Source organism: Ambystoma mexicanum, chromosome 7q (genome assembly GCF_040938575.1).
Source record: "Ambystoma mexicanum isolate Mex_15411 chromosome 7q, UKY_AmexF1_1, whole genome shotgun sequence".
NCBI classification, from domain to species: domain Eukaryota; kingdom Metazoa; phylum Chordata; class Amphibia; order Caudata; family Ambystomatidae; genus Ambystoma; species Ambystoma mexicanum.
This window is the reverse complement of record NC_090941.1, coordinates 631,426,329-631,446,213: the sequence shown is the minus strand read 5'-3', so window position 1 is coordinate 631,446,213 and position 19,885 is coordinate 631,426,329. Positions and strand designations below refer to the sequence as shown.

Sequence of the window (19,885 nt, the reverse complement as noted above, 5' to 3'; positions counted from 1 at the left end):
CTATGGGAGTTATATCTATCATGATCAGATCGTCCGCGTAGATGATCCAGGGTCCAAGTTGAATAGAATCTGGGCCAGAGAGCATCCTTGCTTTAATCCCCTATTGGTCTTGGTACTTTTGGACAATAGACCATGGAGATTTAATCTGACTTGCATAGTTGTCCCAAAGTAAAGTTCTCTCACAGCCTCAATAAGGTCCGGTAAACAGTTCCATTCCCTTAGCTTGGACCATCATTTTACCTCGTTGACACAGTCAAACGCCAGTTCCAGATCTACGAATGCTACATAAAGTTTTGTTTTTTCTTTGGTGGACTGGAGTTTGAGCAGATTCAGCAGAAATTATTAATGGAGGTACCTATTCCCTTAACAAATCCCGTCTGGCAAGAATCTTTGTTAGATGTTTCAGTATAATTGATGCAAAAACTTTCCCCAGAGTATCCAGTAAGGCAATCGTGCAATAGTTTTTTGTCTGTTCTTACTCCTTTTTTAAAGATTGGTATAATTGGGGCCTCTTCCCAAGAAAGAGGGACCATTTTTCTTTTTCTTTTTTTCTTTCATGATTTGGCCAAAGAGTGTTTAAGCAAATTTAGCCCATTCTATCAGAGCTTGCTTTAAGATACTATTTGACAGGCCATGCTCAATTTCAAGAACAAGTCCAAGATATCCTGTTTGTCCAGCTGCCAGGACCAGGGGGCGGCATTGACTATTTGTTGTTCTATTCCTTATCTCCCTTTTGAAGCGCATAGGGATCCGTAGTGGTCAACCCACTGTTGCTCATCCACCATCGAAGCTTGTAAAGCTTCCTGAGGGATGCCCACCATATTTATCCATTCCCACGTCAACCAGGAGTTTTTTTTGCAGAGCACTTTAAGCATGCCCTCCCCCTATTCAGCCAGTTTTTATAGTGCTGCCTGTGCTTTTTCTTATTGAGAGCCTGTGTGATCCGAGGAGCATTATTTAATGCTTTCATCTCTGCCCTGAACTTCTTTCGTTCTTCTACAAGTTTTTTATTATACCTATGTTTCTGGAATAAGTCAGGTATGCCCCCACTCCTGTCAACTTGCAGGAATTTTGTAAGGAGGGGCACATAGTTCAAGATTGTGTCGATTTGTTTCGCTAGTGCCTTAAAATTTGTCGCTACCTCTAGCACATCCCTAGGCTCCATATACAGTCTATTTCTGCCTTGGGAAACCTGAACAACCAAGCGCTTTCCTTCCTGCTTTTCTCTTTTTGGACCGAACTAAGGTTCAGGAGCATATGATCGCTGGCTTCAGTTTCTACTACCTCTAGTGATTTCACCCCCTGCTGAACATTGCCAGAGACAAAGAAATAATCTAGAATGGCCCCAGATCGGCCACCTTTCCGAGTAAATTTTGCAGGTATATCCCCTCTAGTATTATTGAGCATAAGGAGTTTACTCACTTCCATCTCTTGTATCTATCTCTGGACAGCCCTTTAGTAGGGGCTGGCTCACCTAGATGTTTACCGGGGGAACCTTCTAAATCAATGCACCTGATGTTAAGGTCTCCACAAAGTATAATACAGGGTTGACAAAATCTACCCAGGCCTGTTCCATCAGATCCAACACACAATTCATGAATTCATCAAGCCCAATTTTGCCGGGTTCCAATGCAAGTTAAGGAGAATCAGAATTGAGTCCCTGTCTGCTTTATCAAGGACCATCTTCAACACCAGAATTTGGACCATGGGTTTGGAGTGTAATGTTTTTGAATGTTCATTCCCTGACCCATTTTTATTAGCGTTTGAAGCCCTGGAAAAGGTCTGCCTGTTGGGCCCTTTTCCGCCGGGTTTAAGAACTGGACATATCCTTTGCAGACTGGCACCTTTCTGAACGAAGTCTCTTGGAAACACATGTCAAACGCTGTCAAATCCAATTCCTCATTATTAAGGAGATGGGTAAATCCCCTTGTATTCCACGAGCTAATTTGTAGCAGACAGTTCTCCTCCGCAACATTGCGCTATTGATCTTGGAGGGGGGATAAGACTTTCTGGATCCATGACCAGTCTTCTCCCTTTTGTTTTCATATTGAGATGGTCAAAGAGAGCCCTGAGGTGTGGGCTAACGAAGATTAGGAAAGCAAGCCGCGTTCTTGACACCCCCAAAACTGGTGTTAAAAAAAATAGACAACAAGCTCAGCATGTACAAAGAAGCATGCTATAAACCACTGAGAAACTGGATTTAATCATTATGAAAATATGTTCAATAAACGTAAAGATAAGGACAGAACCTGAAGCCATGCAAGTATTGAAATGATAACGTTCTAAGCAGTGTCTGTGCTTTTACTTTACATCATACATAGCCTGTTGGCTGTATCAATAAGAGCTGCACTGTAAATGTGCACGAGTATATAATAACATTAAAGTAAGAGGACTATGCAACCATATGTTTAGACAAGACTTAAATTGTGCATACATTGAAAAACCTATGGTTTGGTGCATTAGGCAAAAACAGCTTTTCACTGATTGACCTTTGAACAGGAAAATTATTAATCACTAGCTTTCATTTATTCGATAAACATATATAGATCAAAAGGCTGAACAAAGTTGCAAAAAATTGCATGTCTTGTAAATGGGTCTTTGAATTTAATGTTAATTTAAGATGTGACATCATCGACCCCCTAATTGCAATTAAAGTTAAACTGTGATCAAAATTAACTATGGATCTCAGTATCTATAATTGTGCGCCACCTGAAGTTACCCTTAAGGTTAGTCACTTTCCCATAACTAGTGTGTTTCTAAATTTCAATTGAGATATATTTGCACAAGGCATCTTAACAAGTCTAATCGTCAGTAATGGAAAGTGCCAGCACTGAATATTTAGTGTTCCGATTGAGTATTTTGAACCATTTTCGTTAAGGGTGAATATGGGTGATGGTTGCATTGAAACAGGTTATGTTAACGAATGCATCAAAAGTGTTGCATAACTGTACCATTAACAGCATACAAAGTCTTTGTATGCAACTGATAACCCAAATGGCGTGAACCAGGGGGAATACTTAGAGGCCATAACCATCCCACAAATTGCGGAGGCAGATAAAGCAATCCTGGAGGGAGACATCGCAGAAGAAATTAAGTGGGCAAACCAGGCCCTCCCGAGGAACAAAGCACCGGGACCTGATGGGTTCATGGCATTGTTTTACAAAGATATATTAACACCTTTTTTGGCAAGGCTATTTAATACCTTTAAAACCGAAGGGAATGTGACACCTTCAATGAACAAAGCGAAAGTTCTGGTCTTCCACAAAGCCGGGAAGGACCCCACACAACCCGCTTCATATCGCCCGATAGCCCTTATTAATTTGGACTCAAAATTATATATGAAAATTCTGGCCCAGAGACTCTCACCACTTCTTCCACAGTTGATAAATTTGGACCAACTAGGCTTTGTCCCGGGTGGGCAAACCCATGACCATGCGAGAAGAGTAATACACTTAATAGAAAAGATTGGCACAAGACACACCCCATCAAATTCTGTTATTGTTAGATGCTGAAAAGGCCTTTGTTCGGGTAGAGTGGTCTCTGGTATTCCGCACTATGAAAGCCATGGGGTTTGTGGACCAATATATACAGATGTTCAAGGCAAACTACAACACTCCATCAATTAGGATAGCCATAAATGGGGAAGTCTCGAATGTGGTGGAAATATCTAGAGGCACCAAACAAGGGTGCCCACTCTTCCCTTTACGCCATTTTCCTTGAACCGCTTCTCATTAGAATCAGAGAACTGGCAACCATCAAAGGAATTGAAATGGCAGGGGGACAACACAAGGTAACAGAATAAGCAGATGATATGCTGGTCACACTTACAGACCCAGTATGAACACTCTCCATAACAATAAATGAAGTAGACACATTTGGGGCAATCTCAGGGCTGAAGATCAACAGACACAAATCAGAGCTCCTTCCTTATCCTGGCAGGGGACAAAGGGGAAATAGGAAAGATAGCATCGGCCCTGAACTTAAGAATATCTAACACGGGCATAAAGTATCTAGGCATAAAGCTGACAAGGACGGTAGACCTCCTATTTGGGGAATACTATCCGAGTCTCCTGGATAAAATAAAAAAGGACCTAGACCGATGGAACCCAATGACGATCTCCTGGTGGGGACGAATAGCGTCCATAAAAATGAATGTGCTTCCCAGGGTGGTATACTACTTCCAGGCACTCCCGATTAGGGTCCCCAGGGCATTCTTCAAGGCACTAACAAAGGTGGTCTCCTCATTTATATGGCACGGTAAACAACAGAGGGTAGGTAGGGCGGTACTGACAGCGGCAATCAGAGATGGTGGAATGGCGCCCTTCCACACTTTTACAACTACTATCAAGCAGCGCAGATGTGGGTGTTGAAGGAATGGATGGCAGATGAGCAGCAAAAATGGTGGGCGAAACAAGACAGGGCAGTAGCGAGAACTCCATTGGTGGGCCTACTGTGGACTAAGGAGCACCTTAGACACCCACATCTTAGAATTAGAAAGGTCCTACGAGCACCGATGGATGCCTGGGACGAACAGAAATGCAGTGGCACCCTCACTCAATGTGCGATCCCTTGTAGCACATGCTATTGACATATCTGACCTAATCACAGAAGGTGATCTGGATTTCTTAGCCATTACAGGGTCCTGGCTACACAATGCTGCGGGACCAGCGCTCATGCTAGCCATCCCAGAAGGCTATACTATCTCCAGAGGAAATAGGGAGGAATCCTGTGGCGGAGGAATTGCCATTATATCCAAAGAAAGCCTTTCAGTCAGACTAATCCCGCACCAAACTATGCACTCATGTGAAATCCTCTCTGCTAAAGTACCATTAAATAATTCCCAATCACTCACCTTGCATGTAATTTACAGACCTCCTGGTCCCTTATGTTCATTTGAGGAAGATCTGAATAATATACCTGCCAATAACCTCAAACCAACCTCCCAACTTCTGTTGCTAGGCGACTTTAATTTAGGTTTCAACAACCCAGCAGATAAACATGCCCAGGAAATTGCCAATTCCTTGGAGGCCCTGGGACTATCACAAAAAGTAAACAAACCCACCCACATTAAGGGCAGAACCTTGGACTGGGTAGCCGATTATAACTGTACAGCTTCTATTACCTCCATCGCCCCTGAACTATGGACTGATCACTCTCTTGTGTCTATCAACCACTAGACCGCAACCCTTGGGCTCACAAACTGTACCACCTTGTCTTACCAGAAACAAAAAAATTATCACTGTAGACAATGTGTTACCCAATATTCTTCCAACCTTAAGCACCCTGCCGGATAACCTTGACCCAAGTACCCTCGTGCAGGAATACAACAACATCATGCTGACTACCTTAGACAAAATTGCCCCACTTAAACTGAGACCGAGCAAAAATAAAGCACATCTCAATAAGTGGTTTACACCTAAACTAAAGGACTTACGCACACTGAAAAAGTGTGAAACCGCTTGGAGACTTTGTCCGTCCAGCGAGAACAAAAAAAAAGCTAACCTTAATTTCAACACTATACAAAAACGAAATCTATCTGGCAAAAAGAAATTCCTACTATGAACGTATTGCCAATTCCAACTCAAGTATGAAAGAACTATTTTCCATACTAAAAGAACTGGAGTCGCCTATCCCAACACCAGACGCATGCAACAAAAACAAAACTTGGTGCTCTGAGATTCAACATGCCTTAACTAACAAAATAAATACCCTACAAAACAAAATAAAAACCAAAAAAGATTATCTGAATTTATCACAGCCGACTAACTCCATGCCGCCTAGTGGCATGACACCTGCACAAAATAATAGTTTCCGTTTTACAAAAATATCTGTTCTAGAGGAAGAAAAAAATATTCGATCACTTAAACCCTCGAACAGCAAGGGTGATGTCTGCCCAGCACACATTATAAAAGATGCGGCCAGAGACCTCTCCCCATTCATATCTAAACTTATTAACAGTTCATTCTCCACTGGCATTGTCCCAGCTAACCTCAAACAATCCTGGGTACTCCCACTCCTAAAGAAGCAAACGTTAGATCCTCTCATCGCCACTAACTACCGTCCTATCACGACGGTACCCTTTCTCCTTAAAATCCTGGACAAAGCTGCCTACGCACAGATACAAAAATACCTGGAGCTCCATAAACTCCTAGGGGTTAGACAATCAGGCTTCCGACCGCTACACGGGACGGAAACGGCATTGATAGATCAAAAAACCCAAATTGATGAGCTGAGAGACAAAGGGCAGACTGCTTTTCTCCTATTACTAGACCTCTCAGTGGCATTCGACCTGGTGGACCACAAGGTCCTCTGTAGGCACCTGGACTCAGCAGTCCGCTTCTCTGCTGAAGCTGTTAGGTGGATAGAATCATTCCTGAGTGATAGAACAATAAGAGTGTTCTCCCCCTCAGCAGAGGCCGACCCATCCCCGATCATTTGCGGGCTGCCTCAGGGCTCCTGCGTGTCGCCAACGCTCTACAATATATTCACCAAGCCTTTGTTCGATGATTTGGACCTTCTGGGTATCACCTAAACTAACTATGCAGATGATACACAGATTCTCCTCCCGCTTTCTGGGGATCATGACAGGGACTTGGCACTGGTGAATAGAATCTATCTCATCATTCAGGCATGGATGGCCACCAACAGCCTCTGCCTGAATGATGACAAGACAGAGCTGATAATTTTTAGGTACCCCCTCCAACATCATCAAACTAGGTCCCGCATACACATCATTCATCATCGATGGCAATAACATCAAAGTCTCAAAGGAAGTAAAAACCCTGGGGGTTCTATCTGGATGCAACTATGTGCTTCAACAGACAGGTGAAATCCCTGGCCTCAACAACAGCATACACATGCAAATTGATCAGAGTGGGCAAACCCTTCCTGTCTAACGATAACTGCATTATTCTGGCCAGAGCATTAACCCTATCAAGACTAGATTACTGCAATGCCCTCTACTGCGGCACCACTAAAACTAACATCCATACATTGCAAATACTACAAAACAACGCTTTTAGAGCCGCACTAGGCATTAACAAAAGAGTACATATGACCTCCATTAGGCGCCAACATAAATGGCTTTCCACACATGATAAAATGCAGTTAAAAATCGCTTCCTTAACTCACAAAGCATTACATAATGCTGCCCCTAGCTACTTAATGGACAAACTGTTGAGAAGATCTTCCAATAGGCCCACCAGAACCATAAATGCTAACTGTCTTGTGGTGCCTAGATTCAAATCCACAAAGATTGGAGGTAATGGCTTCCCTGTGAAGGCCGCCAAACTCTGGAACTCCCTACCCCACGAGTTGAGCGCTGACCAACCCTACCCACATTTTAGAAAGCGCTACATCACCCTTCTCAACCAAACTGTAGTATGGTCTAAAATGAGACTACCGCATAATTGTTCACTTTACCTGTCTGCTTTTGTAACTATTCTATTTTCTCCCGAAACTATTCTTGTAAACCACTGTAATTATTTTGCAACTGTATTTACCTGTATGTCCTCACCACACCTGGCCTGTAACTACCTATATGTCACTGTGATTCTCATTAAGTAGCTTGTAAGCTTTGCACCTTCTTTTTGCTGCGCCCTGTTACCTTTGGGACTGGTGCGCATTAGAAATTCAATAAACAAACAAACAATGTTTTAAATGTATTGTTTTGTAAAATGTCCTTTTCAGTAACAATAGTTGAATTCAAAATGGCTTCCCAAATCCTTTTATCTACTTGGTTTCAGATACAAATATATTTTCCTCCCCAGCCATTGTCCTACCCTCAAAATAAGTGGCATATTGTATGTTATGAACACATAAATGCTGCGTGTGTGTATGTGCTAAAGACTTAATGAGAAAATAGAAGTAGACCTGCCTTTGACACAGTTGATCACCAACATACTGTCCCTCCTCGCCAACAGGATGGGCTTATCTGGAACCAGTCTAAAGTGGTTTGCATCTTACTTATCGGTATGCACCAGCCGTACAGATGGGCATATGCAGATCCAACTGACTCAGTCATGTGTGGGGTCCCCCACTGTTCCAATCTCTCCACAATCATCTTTAATTTATACAGGGAACCCTTGGGAACTCTCCTAAATGACACCCAAACATGTTGCTAATGTTTTACACCTTGTCCTGACTTTTTCCAGAGACGTGAAGGTCACTTCATTTGCCTTTTGCTAATTTGTTATGGGGAAACTGACTAACCTTCAGACTGGGAAACTGTTTACTTTTCATCAGTTTGGGTAACATTTTCATACTGCACTCAGCATCTTCCAGTGCAGTGCAATGGGGATACTTTTAATATTACCCTACTCTTACACAGAGTGATTTTTGGTTAAACGTGTCTATAGGCAAGTTAGTGTCAACAGTTACATTTTTTCAATTTTTGCTACATTTTTAGTTAGTGCAATCACGTTTACTGCGTTTGGCTAGTGTCCCAAGACGGTTGTGCCATGAGATCTATTGCTTGTTCTTTGGTCATTTTGTTTGGCCTTCTCAGGTCAGGAATTTCCTTTTATGGTCATGCATTTGCCTGCGAAAGCTGCTGTTTTCGTGGCCTAGTGCATGCTATGTGTGTGTATGGGCTCAGGAAATGGGCTGTGTCAGAAACCTGCAGGTGTCTCCCTAGCTAGTCCCCGGGGAGTCGTCATCCAGGTGGCCAGGACACGGCCTTCGCTATAGGATCCAGTTCCTGGGGGTGGACCAATGAGGGAGGATCACCTGGATGGGGGGTCCTCGGGGAGTCGGAGTGGGACACTGATGGGTGACAGGTATCCCCCTTCTTTCAACACTTTTTCCCCATCCTACCACGTAGGACATTCATAAACACTACCCCCTACCCCCCTTTTCCGACACAAACACTTTCGCACAACACACAAGAGAACGGACTAACACCAGAGCAGTTTACCCGACATGCCCCAATACAAGGGTCCGGCAAAGTCAGGCAATTGACCAGAATCACACACACTTGATAGCACTTTCCCTTCCCCACAGGGATAAAAGGTGGAGCAAGAGAGCACAGTACGAGCAAGGCAGACCACACGAAGAAACAGCTAATCTATCACAGCAGTTCAAGAGGAGGAAAAAGGCGGTGAATATCAAGAGGCTAACAAGGAGAGACACGACCTTGCCCTTTTTGACGCAGACCTGCAAAACTTCCGCAGAAGGAATCTTAAGACCGAGGACAATAGCCCAAGTGTGTTGCAGCAGATGCCGACGGTACATGGAGTGTGCCTATGCTGATACGCAGGAGCAAGGGAAGCTCCTGCTACCGGCCTTGACTCTAGATACAAGGAAAGCCAAGCGGTTCATCACAGCCGGTGAGTCGAAAGAAGAGGCGGATAAGGACCGAGCTGTGTTAAGTGAAAACCGCCAAGTGGCATAATAAGAAAAATACAAAGACTTTGAAACAGTAAATCATTAAGAGGGGAGACCAGCTGCAGAGGGGACCGGCACCACATGGGTGCTGCTCCGTGAAACTCTGCTAAAGTCCCGTCTGAGTGAAACTACAGCTAGCAGAAGGCTGTAGGAGAGCCTCTGCGATAGGTCAAAGAGGTCAAGCAAAATCCCCATACAGTCGAAAGCCTTTCACCTAAGAACTGTAGCAAAATTAAGGGAAGTGAATCCCGCAGATATTGAAAGCAAATGTGAATATGAAGTTAGCTAGAGTGAACCCGGCAGAGGGAAGCTGACGAAAAGGGTGTAAAGCCTAAAGTCCAAAGGAACAGTGTGTTGACAAAGGTGAACCCGACAGAGGGATGGATGTCCACTGGAACTGTTTAAAAAGACATTGAGATTCATGAACGAGGAAAGCCAAAGTGAATCCGATGGAGGGAGGCTGAGAAGTGAGCGGGATCTGCGCCCAGAAGGGGGGGGCAGGGTTGAAGAATCATCATCTCAAATACAAGTTGAAAAAAACTTTCATTTGTTTATTTTACTGACCCTCGAAGACAAGAGACTTGTTGAGAACTGAGAAGTTAAACCTGGAACTGTTGTCTCATGCTGGGGAAAGCTCGAGAATTGTGCTGTGCTCAGAAGTCCCACCTTATCCCGTGCTCAAAACATGGGGAAGGGAGACCCAGGCTACCGCATCCTGACATTATTTGTGAACACTTTGCTCTTTTCTTGCAACACCCTTTTTGTATTAGTTGTAAGGATTGGCAATAGGATGTCTTACTATAGGCCCTTTTTTATTTGACATGACGCCACTAGGACTGCCTTACTTTTCATTTGATGGTCGACGCTTGCTCCCAACTTAGATTTAGGTTTAGATTAGGCGTTTTTCAACCTGCATACAGTTTAATAAACACCCTTGAACTTTGATCACTTGTCTGTCTTTACTGTTGCCACCATGAGTTCCTTGCAGCTGGGACTGTCTGATCTCAATCCACAAACTGGTGCCAGTGTGTCTAGTGTGCATGCATGTGTCCGCCCCACAGTGGTCCTTGATTGGACCATTGCTGGTGTGCATGAGAGGTGCAGATCCTGGCAATTGGAGGGTTGAGATTGATCACTTACCTGAATTTAGAATAAGAGAAGTCCTGCAGCCATTCCAGTAGATCAGTAGAGAAGCCAAGTATCCTGTCTAGCTGTGCAGATGGCGGAAGACACGAGTACGAATCCTGACTAGGCCTGGCAACCATTCTTGCTGCTGTCCCGCTGAAGCCCTGCTGGCACTACCTGATCTCAGAAGACCTTTGCTGGTGGGTCAACCCTTTTACCAGTCTCAATGCCTTCTCATGATCCTGGAGCCTTCGGGGGTATCCCTGGACCACCCAGTGCACTGACCGGCTCCATTCCAGAAGCATCGCCGTTGCCCATTTATGCCCGGATCTTTGGGGGTCTCCAGCTAGTCCTATAAGTCACCTTCCTGTCAAGTTTCAGCGCTGCAGCATCAACGGTTCCTGTTCTGGAAGGCTTCCTTTGTTTGCTACTGTTGAGATGCCTGCTTTCACCCGTGTGAAGTGACTGTCGCAAGAACCAACCTTTCCTCATCTGGTAAAGCATCCTGAGGAGTACTGTATTGGTACCTGCTGCATTTCTTCGCTGGAAAGGGTTGCACTCAGCTCCTGGACCCGACCAGAAACTTCTTGCACCCACATCTTCTGGGCATCTTCTACTGGATTCAATGGTGAGAAAACCTACCTCCATTCGACCTGCCAGGCCCTTTGGGAAAATCAGAGTAAAGGCGGCGAGTAGTCGAAATACTTACCGGTGCCCCTATCTCCTCCATTATAAAGTTTGTGAAGATCTTTGATTTATTTTCCATTCCATTGCTTTTTAAACATATGTTGAAAAAGCTGCTCTAGAATCTAGAAAAAGTATTTTACTTAACTGTAAATCCCTTTGAAAGACTTCTGGAACAATCTGCACACCCACAGGAACATTTCCTAACTTTGTTCCATCTTCTAAAGATACTTTGTCAACTTTTTGGCACAACGCTTCATTCACCTTAGGGTCAGACTTGACCCCACTCCTCTCTTAGCTTTTACCACTCTCCGCACTTACCTTGAATTGGGTTTGGCTTAAGTGTCCCCTGTTCACTAAAACTAAGGTGACCTCCTAAAATCTGTCCACATGGGCATATTTTAGACACCCATTTTAACAACCCCAACATAGCCATCCATGAGTACGCTGATGACACTCAGCTGTACCTTTAGGTCGTGGCCGCCAGGTCCTCTACTCTCCCTTCTACACATTCTTTGTATGTCTCTTGTGACATTATAGTCTATGGTGAGCAACTGCCTGCTTTCATGGTAACCACTTTTCCATAACGCATCAGACGGGCGATTCCCTTTTCCGGACGGGGCACTCACTTTGAGAATGTGTCGTCGATTGATTTGTTGGAGTTTCTTCTTGTTCTGGATGTCTTCCTCCTGTTTCAATCGGTTCTATTGATGATTCATGGCATACTCTGGCAAAGTGCCTTCTGCTTTTGCATTTGATGCAATTTATATTTCTTGCAGGGCAAAATATATTTGATGCTAAATGTCTTTTGCTGCTGCATTCATAGCACTTTGTATTCTTTTCCTTCATTTGTACTTCTGTTTTGTTTTATTGCAGATACGTCTTGTCCCTGTTTATCGCTTCTCATGCCTCTCATGTAGCATGAAGTTTGTTCCATTCCTCTGGCAACTTCCATTGTTCTAGTGGTAAATCTTTTGATAGTAGCAATGAGTGCTGGCGTAACCATCTTGAATTTCTGAAGAGGGTGGATAGGTCCAACACAACTCCTGCTTCTTCTTTTGTATGGCGAAAATCCTGGAATAGAAGCCCAATCCTCTCTGGGAGGCTGGGACTTCTTCCACTGCCTGGCTCTCGATGAGCGACTGGATCTCTGCCAACAGAGTTGCCGCCTCAATCTGTGGGAGAGGGGGAGGAGAGGGAGGTATCGGTAGACAGTACCCTTTGGATGCTACGGATAGGATCAAGGGGTCCACAAAGTTTTGGTGCCAGAAATGCACATGAGGCAAGCCTGCCACCCAGTGGAGACACGTGGACACAAAGGCACGTGTCATGCCTTTTTTCCTTCAAGGCTGCAGCTGAGTGGGGGGGACTGACAGAAGCCCCCTGTTTTTGTTGCTTGCGCCGGTGCTGACTCAGGGAGCCATCAGGTTGTCTAGACCTCTGTTCCTGGAATACCGGGAACCCACCAAACGCCCGCCCCATCTCGGAGCGTTGATGCGACAGGTTGTACGTCTTGGGCGTGGCCTTCATCAGGATAGATAAAGATTTTGCAGTCTGTGAGGTGTTCTTCTTTTTATCTAATTCCTCATCAGTGGTAGAGTAAGAGAGGTCACTCCCCTCAAACGGAAAGTCCAATATGCGATCCTGGACATCGGGATTAAACTTAGTAGCCTGAAGCCAGACCGTCCTCATGTCAGTGGCGATGCAGATGGCCCAGCCAGAGGTATCGATGTGGGCCACAGTGGACTCCATGATGTCCTGGGCTACCAGCCTGACTTCTCCTAGACCCACATTGGAGCGTGCATGGCTCTGCACCAGAAGGTCTGGGAGGAAGTTTGCTATTTCCCGCCAAAGTTTCTGGTTAGTGGCTGCTAGCTTGGCATCCACATTGGCCAAACGCAGGTGCAGGGAGGCATTGGAGTACAGCTTCTTCCCGTACGCCTCCAAGATCATCTTCTTGCCTAGCAGCGCCGAGGACGAGGTGGCTGAGGACGACTGAGGCTTAGAGTAGAGTGACGCTGCAGCAATCACTGAAGAGTGTAGTTGAGAGTGCGCCGACACCAAGAGTGTATCCCCTTCCATCTGTCTATACTTGGCATCGAGGTGCCTACTGACAAGTTGGGCTGAGAATGGCTTAAGCCACCCCTTCTTGCCAGTGCCACAACATCCTTCTTCATTGGGATACCCCTCTTGGTATGGGGTCTTAGGGTGAGGACGTCTGCCAAGACCCCCTCCTCGGGCTGCTCTGCCTTTGGTCGAGGAAGGCCCAAATATTCTGCCAAGCCTGTCGTGGAAGGCCTTTGCTGATGACGGCATGTCAGGGTCCTCTTCCTCGTCCGTATTAACCAGCGTGCCTGGCTGGTCCAGAGCTGGTGGAGGGGTGCTGGGCGCCGTGGGCTGAGGTGTGGAGACCACAGCCGGAGGCTGCTGCTGGGACCGCCTGTGCTGTGGGAGGTAGGGGAGCCGGAATTGAAGGAGCCGGCAGGTGCAGAAGGGGCTGCTCTGGGGCCTGAGGCGCCGGAGCCATGGGAGGAATGACTATGGGCGCCAGTGGAGTGACCGGAAGGAGCAAGTCCCTGACAGCATCCCATAGGATGGCCCCCCATCTGGGGGGTTCGCATCATCGCCAAGAACCTTTCGAAGAACCTGTCTTCAGAGGCACAAGATATTGACGGAGTGGCTGGGGGCTGCTGGGGCCAGAGCCTACTCTGTCTAGGTTGTAGGGGGAACCTGCCCTGCGCTGCTGATGGATAAACTGTAGGCCACGTACCTGGTTGACACCAGTCCCACCTTGAAACTCGTTCACCCACCTGCTTTGTTCCTAGGAGTGGCATCGGACGAGTGGCCATATTGTCTGGCATGGCGGTTATTTTGTCGGGCTGCATGCCAAAGTCATGGTGTATGGCTCCCTGGGCCGAGCCTCCTCCAAGACTCTTAGTGTTGGAGCATGAGGCCTACCCAGCACCTCAGGTCTAGGCCTGGAAGGCGTATTGCCCTCGGCATTGTCACCGGTAGTGCTGCATGCAGGAGCCCCCTCAGACAGAGCTGGTACTAGTGCGTTGCCCCTCGGGTATACACCCGGTAAAAGAACCTTGCGGTCCCTCAGCACTGATTCCGTAAGGATTTGACGACCCCTCGGCCGTGAAGCCGGTTGCTGGACTAGACTTGGTGCGCATGCTGGTACAAGAACACGAGAGGTTCCTCCCGCTTGGGAGTTTCCTCGGGAAGGAGTAGCCCTTACGGGGTGCGATGGAAAATAGCGGCCCTCCTTTGGGCCTCGATCTCTGTTTGACACATTTCTTCAAGTCCTCTGGAGGCGACCCATTGAAGAGCTCCCTCCACTTAGCTTGCGCGTGGAGTCAGTGCGTCGCATGCAGTAGAACCTTCCCAGCCGTGGTCAGGGCCAAGGTGGCAAAGAACGTGGGGGTCAAATGTAGGAAAGAGCCCCTTGCAGGCTTGAAGCCCGCTGAAGTCGACATACACCAGGGAGGAGCGTGACGCCGGAGGACCAAGTACCTGAATGACAAATAAAGACAAAAAGAAGCAGCTGGGGAAGAGTGGGTGGAATTACATGGCAGGGCCAAACCCAGGAGCTCTGGTAAAATCGGCCTGTTCCCGTCGACCGGAAAAGGGGACTGAGTGGTGGTGCCGGTGGGCGGTGTCAGGATAGCGCATGCTCCCAGGGCCGCACCCCTGCGCACATCTAAATTTAAAGGGGAAGAAGGTTGTTCTCGTGAAAAAGGTTTCCCGTCCCTAGGGAGGGACGCCCATGCATTATGGAGGAAAGGGGTCGGGACGTAAGAGCAAGCCGCATTTTTTGTGTTTTGCAGAACTGGAGGATGGTGCGGGCATGTCGAACATCTACCGGGATTGCGTTCCGGGTGGTTGGGGCATGGCAGGAGAAGGACTGATTCCAAGTCTTCTCTTTGTGAGCTTGATTTGACTCAAACCATTTGATGGCTTTGATGGCTTTGCTGTTGGCGGAGTCAGGGTAGCGCATGCTCCCAGGACAGCACCCCCGCGCGCCTCTAAATTTAAAGGGGAAGACGGTTTTTCTGGTGAAAAAGGTTCCATCTCCCGTCCCTAGAGAGGGATGCCCATGCAGTATGGAGGAAAGGGGAAGAAGGACTAAGATTACGTTACTCACTATGGTTGTAACTTGTAATTTTACAACAATACCTGCCAGATGAATAAAAATCCCCCTCTCCTTCCACCAACAGTACTGTGCTACTGTATAAAGTGCCAAGCCCAATTCTGGCACCGCTCTGCTGTTCTTGAGCTAGGTTTGTGCTGTAAGCAATGAAATTAAATAAAATAAATATTTTCTAAGAGGGGAAAAAAAGAATTTGCAGTTGTCAGTGGTAACTAGAGGCAGGTTTGAAGCTCTTCTGTATTTGTGTTGAGTATGGGTGGAAGTAGCCATTAACATGCCCCATATAAGTACTTTAAAAATCACACAACTAAAAGCAAGACGTAAAGAATGCTGCTCTTTTTTTTAACAAAAAGATAACCTGAACAAGATTGGTGGGAAATGACTGCTTGTGAAAAAGCAAGCACTGACCTTGTCTTCGCAATAGCAGCAGCCCAACATAGTGCAGACAGCCCAGAGGACCCTCAAGGCTCTGAGTAGCACAGAAGCCTGGAGAAACCTACGGGATGCCGGCGAGGGAAAAACCCTCTTGGGGTAGAAAAAAAGCCCTTGATGCGTGATGACCCGCAAATAGCAGACGCTTCAATATGTGTTGGAGAATTGGCTTCCCATGAAGATGAGGTCGGAGATCCAGTAGTCATTGGAGCCGGAGAAAATTGGTAAGTGAGCGGATGGCTGTAGAACGAAGGAAGGGAGTGCCAGGGCGAAGGAAAGAGGGAGAGAGCGAGAAAAGGAAAGGGGGTGGGGGCGACTGGAGAATGCCAAAGGAATGAAAAATAAAGGCAAATGAGACTGGATGCTGCCGGAGCTGGCACGGCTCCAGAACAATTTGCGAGAGAGAGTAAGAGAGAGCGAGTGGAGAAACACAGGCGCCGGTTTCAAGGAGAGAAGAAAAAACACAAGAAACAATTACGTCAATGCTAGCAGGTATAAGAAGCGACAAATCCGCTTACCGTTCCAATGGTCCTTATGAAGCGGAACGCCTCTGCTCTACTGCGGTCACCGACGTCTGAAGAGCGCTGTCTTGTGTAAATACTGGACCATGGTGTGCAGTCCACACTGGAGGGACAGTTTGCCGCTATCTTGGTTGTAGTAACAAACACTGTGAATGATGTTTCTTCCATCTAGGCCATAAGGACCATTTCTGATGGGGACGTTTCCTGACACCGCTGACCATTTTGCTGCTCACTCATCGCCTAATGGAAGCCAAATCAGCCTATTTTTCTTGCGTGGGAAAAAAGAACAATATCTTGGCACAATATGTAGAGCAAAGTTAATAAGTGTTTTTGTTTGCGTAAAAGTTTACAGAATGTGCCTATGTCTTGTTATATGATGAGAACTTGAGTGTGGCAGTCCTTCCGATTATGGAAATGAGCAATAAATGATTTTGTTATTGTATTTTATTAAAGTAAATGATTGGGTCTGCGGGCCACATTAGTCAGATACAGCATGTTGGTGATAGATGGGTTAGAAAGAAATGAGTTTAGTAGCTTACTAAGAGGTTAAAGGGTTATGCCCAAGCTATAGCTAATAACACAATGAGGAGGGTGTGGGCAGACAAACCCTAGCGTCTACGAGCCAACGGGCATGTATAATGTTCGTAGATAAAGCACCATGTCTTGGCCGAGGTGACAGAGGGCATCCTACGCCTGCTCAACTACAATATGATGTACTGGACTGTTGGTGTGCTTTAACAGATAACAACCAGGGGTCTGAGCTTTATGGGTAAGCTAGGTCAGAGTTGTAGCTATCAAAAGGGGGACAGAGAAGGTTCTAACTGTCCCTACCTCTCAAGGGTATTATCCATAGGCTGCACTGGTCACTCTGTCACCTCGCCCCAAGACATGGTGCTTTATCTACAAACATTATACATGCTTGTTGGCGCGTAGTGGCTAGGGTTTGTCTGGTGATAGATGGGTAACACATCTAGTGATCTAGGACTGTTGTTAGACTGGTTGCTGGCCACAGACACAGGACATTACCAGCCAACACAGTCCACCAAGGTGCCCTTTATTGCTATATTAATTCCCATATGGATGAAATGTGTTGGACCTACAAATGCTTTAACAGTGTGTTGCTCACCTCTGATGATGACCAAATGATATAATGCAATTGACTGTAGGCCATTCCTCTATGCTGAGCAATCTACTTTATTTATTTTTCAGCTCCTTTCCTGCGGCCTTCTTGAAAAGTTGAAGTTCAGTGTGCTGGAATTACAGGAATACCTCGACACCTACAACATCAGGAAAGAAGCAACTGTCTCGGTAATGTGACTTTCTCTTCCTTTCACCAATATGTACTGTTAGGGCAGGTTTTGTACAACCCCTTGTTGAGGGCTGGGTAACCACAAACCCTGTGGTGGGCAAAAGCACCCAACCTAAGAGAGAGTCAAACCTTTCTTAAAGTTCGGTAGTGTGGCATAGCAATAAGGCTAAACTCTCAGTAAGGAGTAGCAGGCTGTCACAAAAGTAGAATAGGTCCACACGTGTATCCATAGAAAATACACAACACTGATATACTGAAAAATATGGTATACTGTCGTTTCATCGACAGGCATTTTTACGACTGCCTTTTTTATGTAGAAAGTAATTGAAATTTTGGGGGAGGTGGGAAAGGGCAGATAAGGGTTTGGGGGGTAGGGAATAGTTAAAAATAGGTGGGGGACGCGGCACTTGGGTGGGGAAGAACCCAGGGAAGCACCAGAAGACTGAGTGTTTCAGGTAACGGTGAGCAACCAGGCAGCTTCTGGTAAGTGAGTTTGGGGTGTGTGGAGAATGGGCGGTGGAGGTGGAAATTGGGGGTAGAGGTAGGGGAGGGGATGGAGTACCTACCTGCTGTCTGGCTGGGAAAATGGCAGCCTCCCGCTGCTCAAGAAGCTCAAAACAAGGGATTTTCCATTTGGGTAAAACCAGCATTCCAAACTCCCTGATTGACTGTGAGGCCCCTTTTTACCCCCACCGGGGTGTTAATGTGTATTATTTATAAAAACAGTAAACCTGTCTGAGGGCTCCCCTCAGCCCTTTACTAAATGTGGGCCTACTATCTAAAGACAGAAACACAACATAGAAACTGTTAAAAATCCCTAACTCCTGCACAAAATGAGTAATTGTCCAACAAGACACATCGAACTCCTGTTTATGGTGTAGGTCCTCTACCTGGCTGTAGGCATGCAACTCATAAAGACAAGGTGTGGTCGGGGAGAATAGGAAACCAGACATTTAACACACATGAAAAAATAGTGATACAGGCCCCTAAGGCCAACATAAATAATCCACATTCATTCTGGCCCTTTGGGGCATAGTATTTGAAATATCCAAATGCTCATATCACAGTCAAAGACAGTTCTAGGGGGTAGAGAACAATTAAACAACACCGCCAGAGGCCCCCAAAAAATCCAGATGCATTTTAGATACAGTTACCATTACAATTAACTTCTGGGAAAAATAGCTACAGTCCCCATATATGGTTGTATGGGTTAGCCATTGTATTGCATTTAGAAGAACTGCAAAGGTTAGCCATTGTATTGCACTTGGAAGAACATTGAGAGTTGCCAATGTACTAATCACCCCTGCTCCTCTCCAGCATACCAACCAAGTACAACACGCGCCCTAGGGACCAGCCATAATACACAATAGAAACACAAACACACATCCAACATTTGCATACAACAATCCCAGACTCTGGGACTTAGCCCTCTGGATACAAAAAAACAGTGCACACAATCTAAATTCACTTAGAAAGCCGATATATACAGACGCCAGTTTCTCCTGGTTCTGCAAGCATCAACAGAAGAGCACAACTTCTATCCTAGCCCTCTTCACTTATTAACCCACTCTGTCCTCTTTCTTACAGAGCCACGCGAGCGCCTGGAACCCATACTAATAGTAATGGTGCGCGGTATAAGTCAACTTAACATAACATATAGTTTTACTTCTTCATTCATATTTACATAAGTGGAGAGCATGATTTAGAAAATAGATCTAAAATCAAATAATAAGTAAGAGATAAAAATGTAGTTCTTGGCCTAGAACTCCCTGATCACCAGAGGAGTACAAGAAAAATATCCAGGTACAGAGAAGTACCCCCAAAGTCACTTGAGGAGCTTTCTGAGGTGAGTCAAAAGTTCCAGTGAATTTAACGGGACAGTCTCAGAGAAGAGGTACAAAGGGAGAAGATGCATTTGTTTTATTTTTCAATTGAAGGAACAGAGGGATAGAAAAGCACATGCTAGTGCCAGCTGCATTCAAAGCACCACAAATGAATGAACGCTGTAGCCATTAGATCTCAAAACTAATGTTTGGCCCAAGAGGAGTAGCCGAAGACGGTGGTGAGGAGCAGGAACATGTGACATTGAGAAACAAATTAAAATCAGAGGTAAATGTGCTCTTCATAAACCTAGTTTAGAACAACATCAGCAAATTGACAGGCCAACAGCCACATGCTTACTGGAAGAGGCACACACTGGTTGACCAGTCCTAGGAAAAAGTACATAAAGACCGGGCTTCACAAAGTCCTGGCAGAGAAGGAGCATAAGCAGCATTT

General features: G+C 45.8%; 1 protein-coding gene across 7 annotated transcripts in view; it reads left to right on the top strand.

The window, feature by feature from the left end:
* FRY (FRY microtubule binding protein) overlaps window positions 1–19,885 on the top strand; it is a 1,191,674-nt gene that overhangs the window by 1,078,855 nt on the left and 92,934 nt on the right. For all 7 annotated transcript variants that reach the window (XM_069639765.1, XM_069639761.1, XM_069639760.1 and 4 more), the window contains one exon: window positions 17,509–17,607. In XM_069639765.1, coding sequence (XP_069495866.1) covers window positions 17,509–17,607 — 99 coding nt within the window. The remainder of the gene's footprint in view (window positions 1–17,508; window positions 17,608–19,885) is intronic.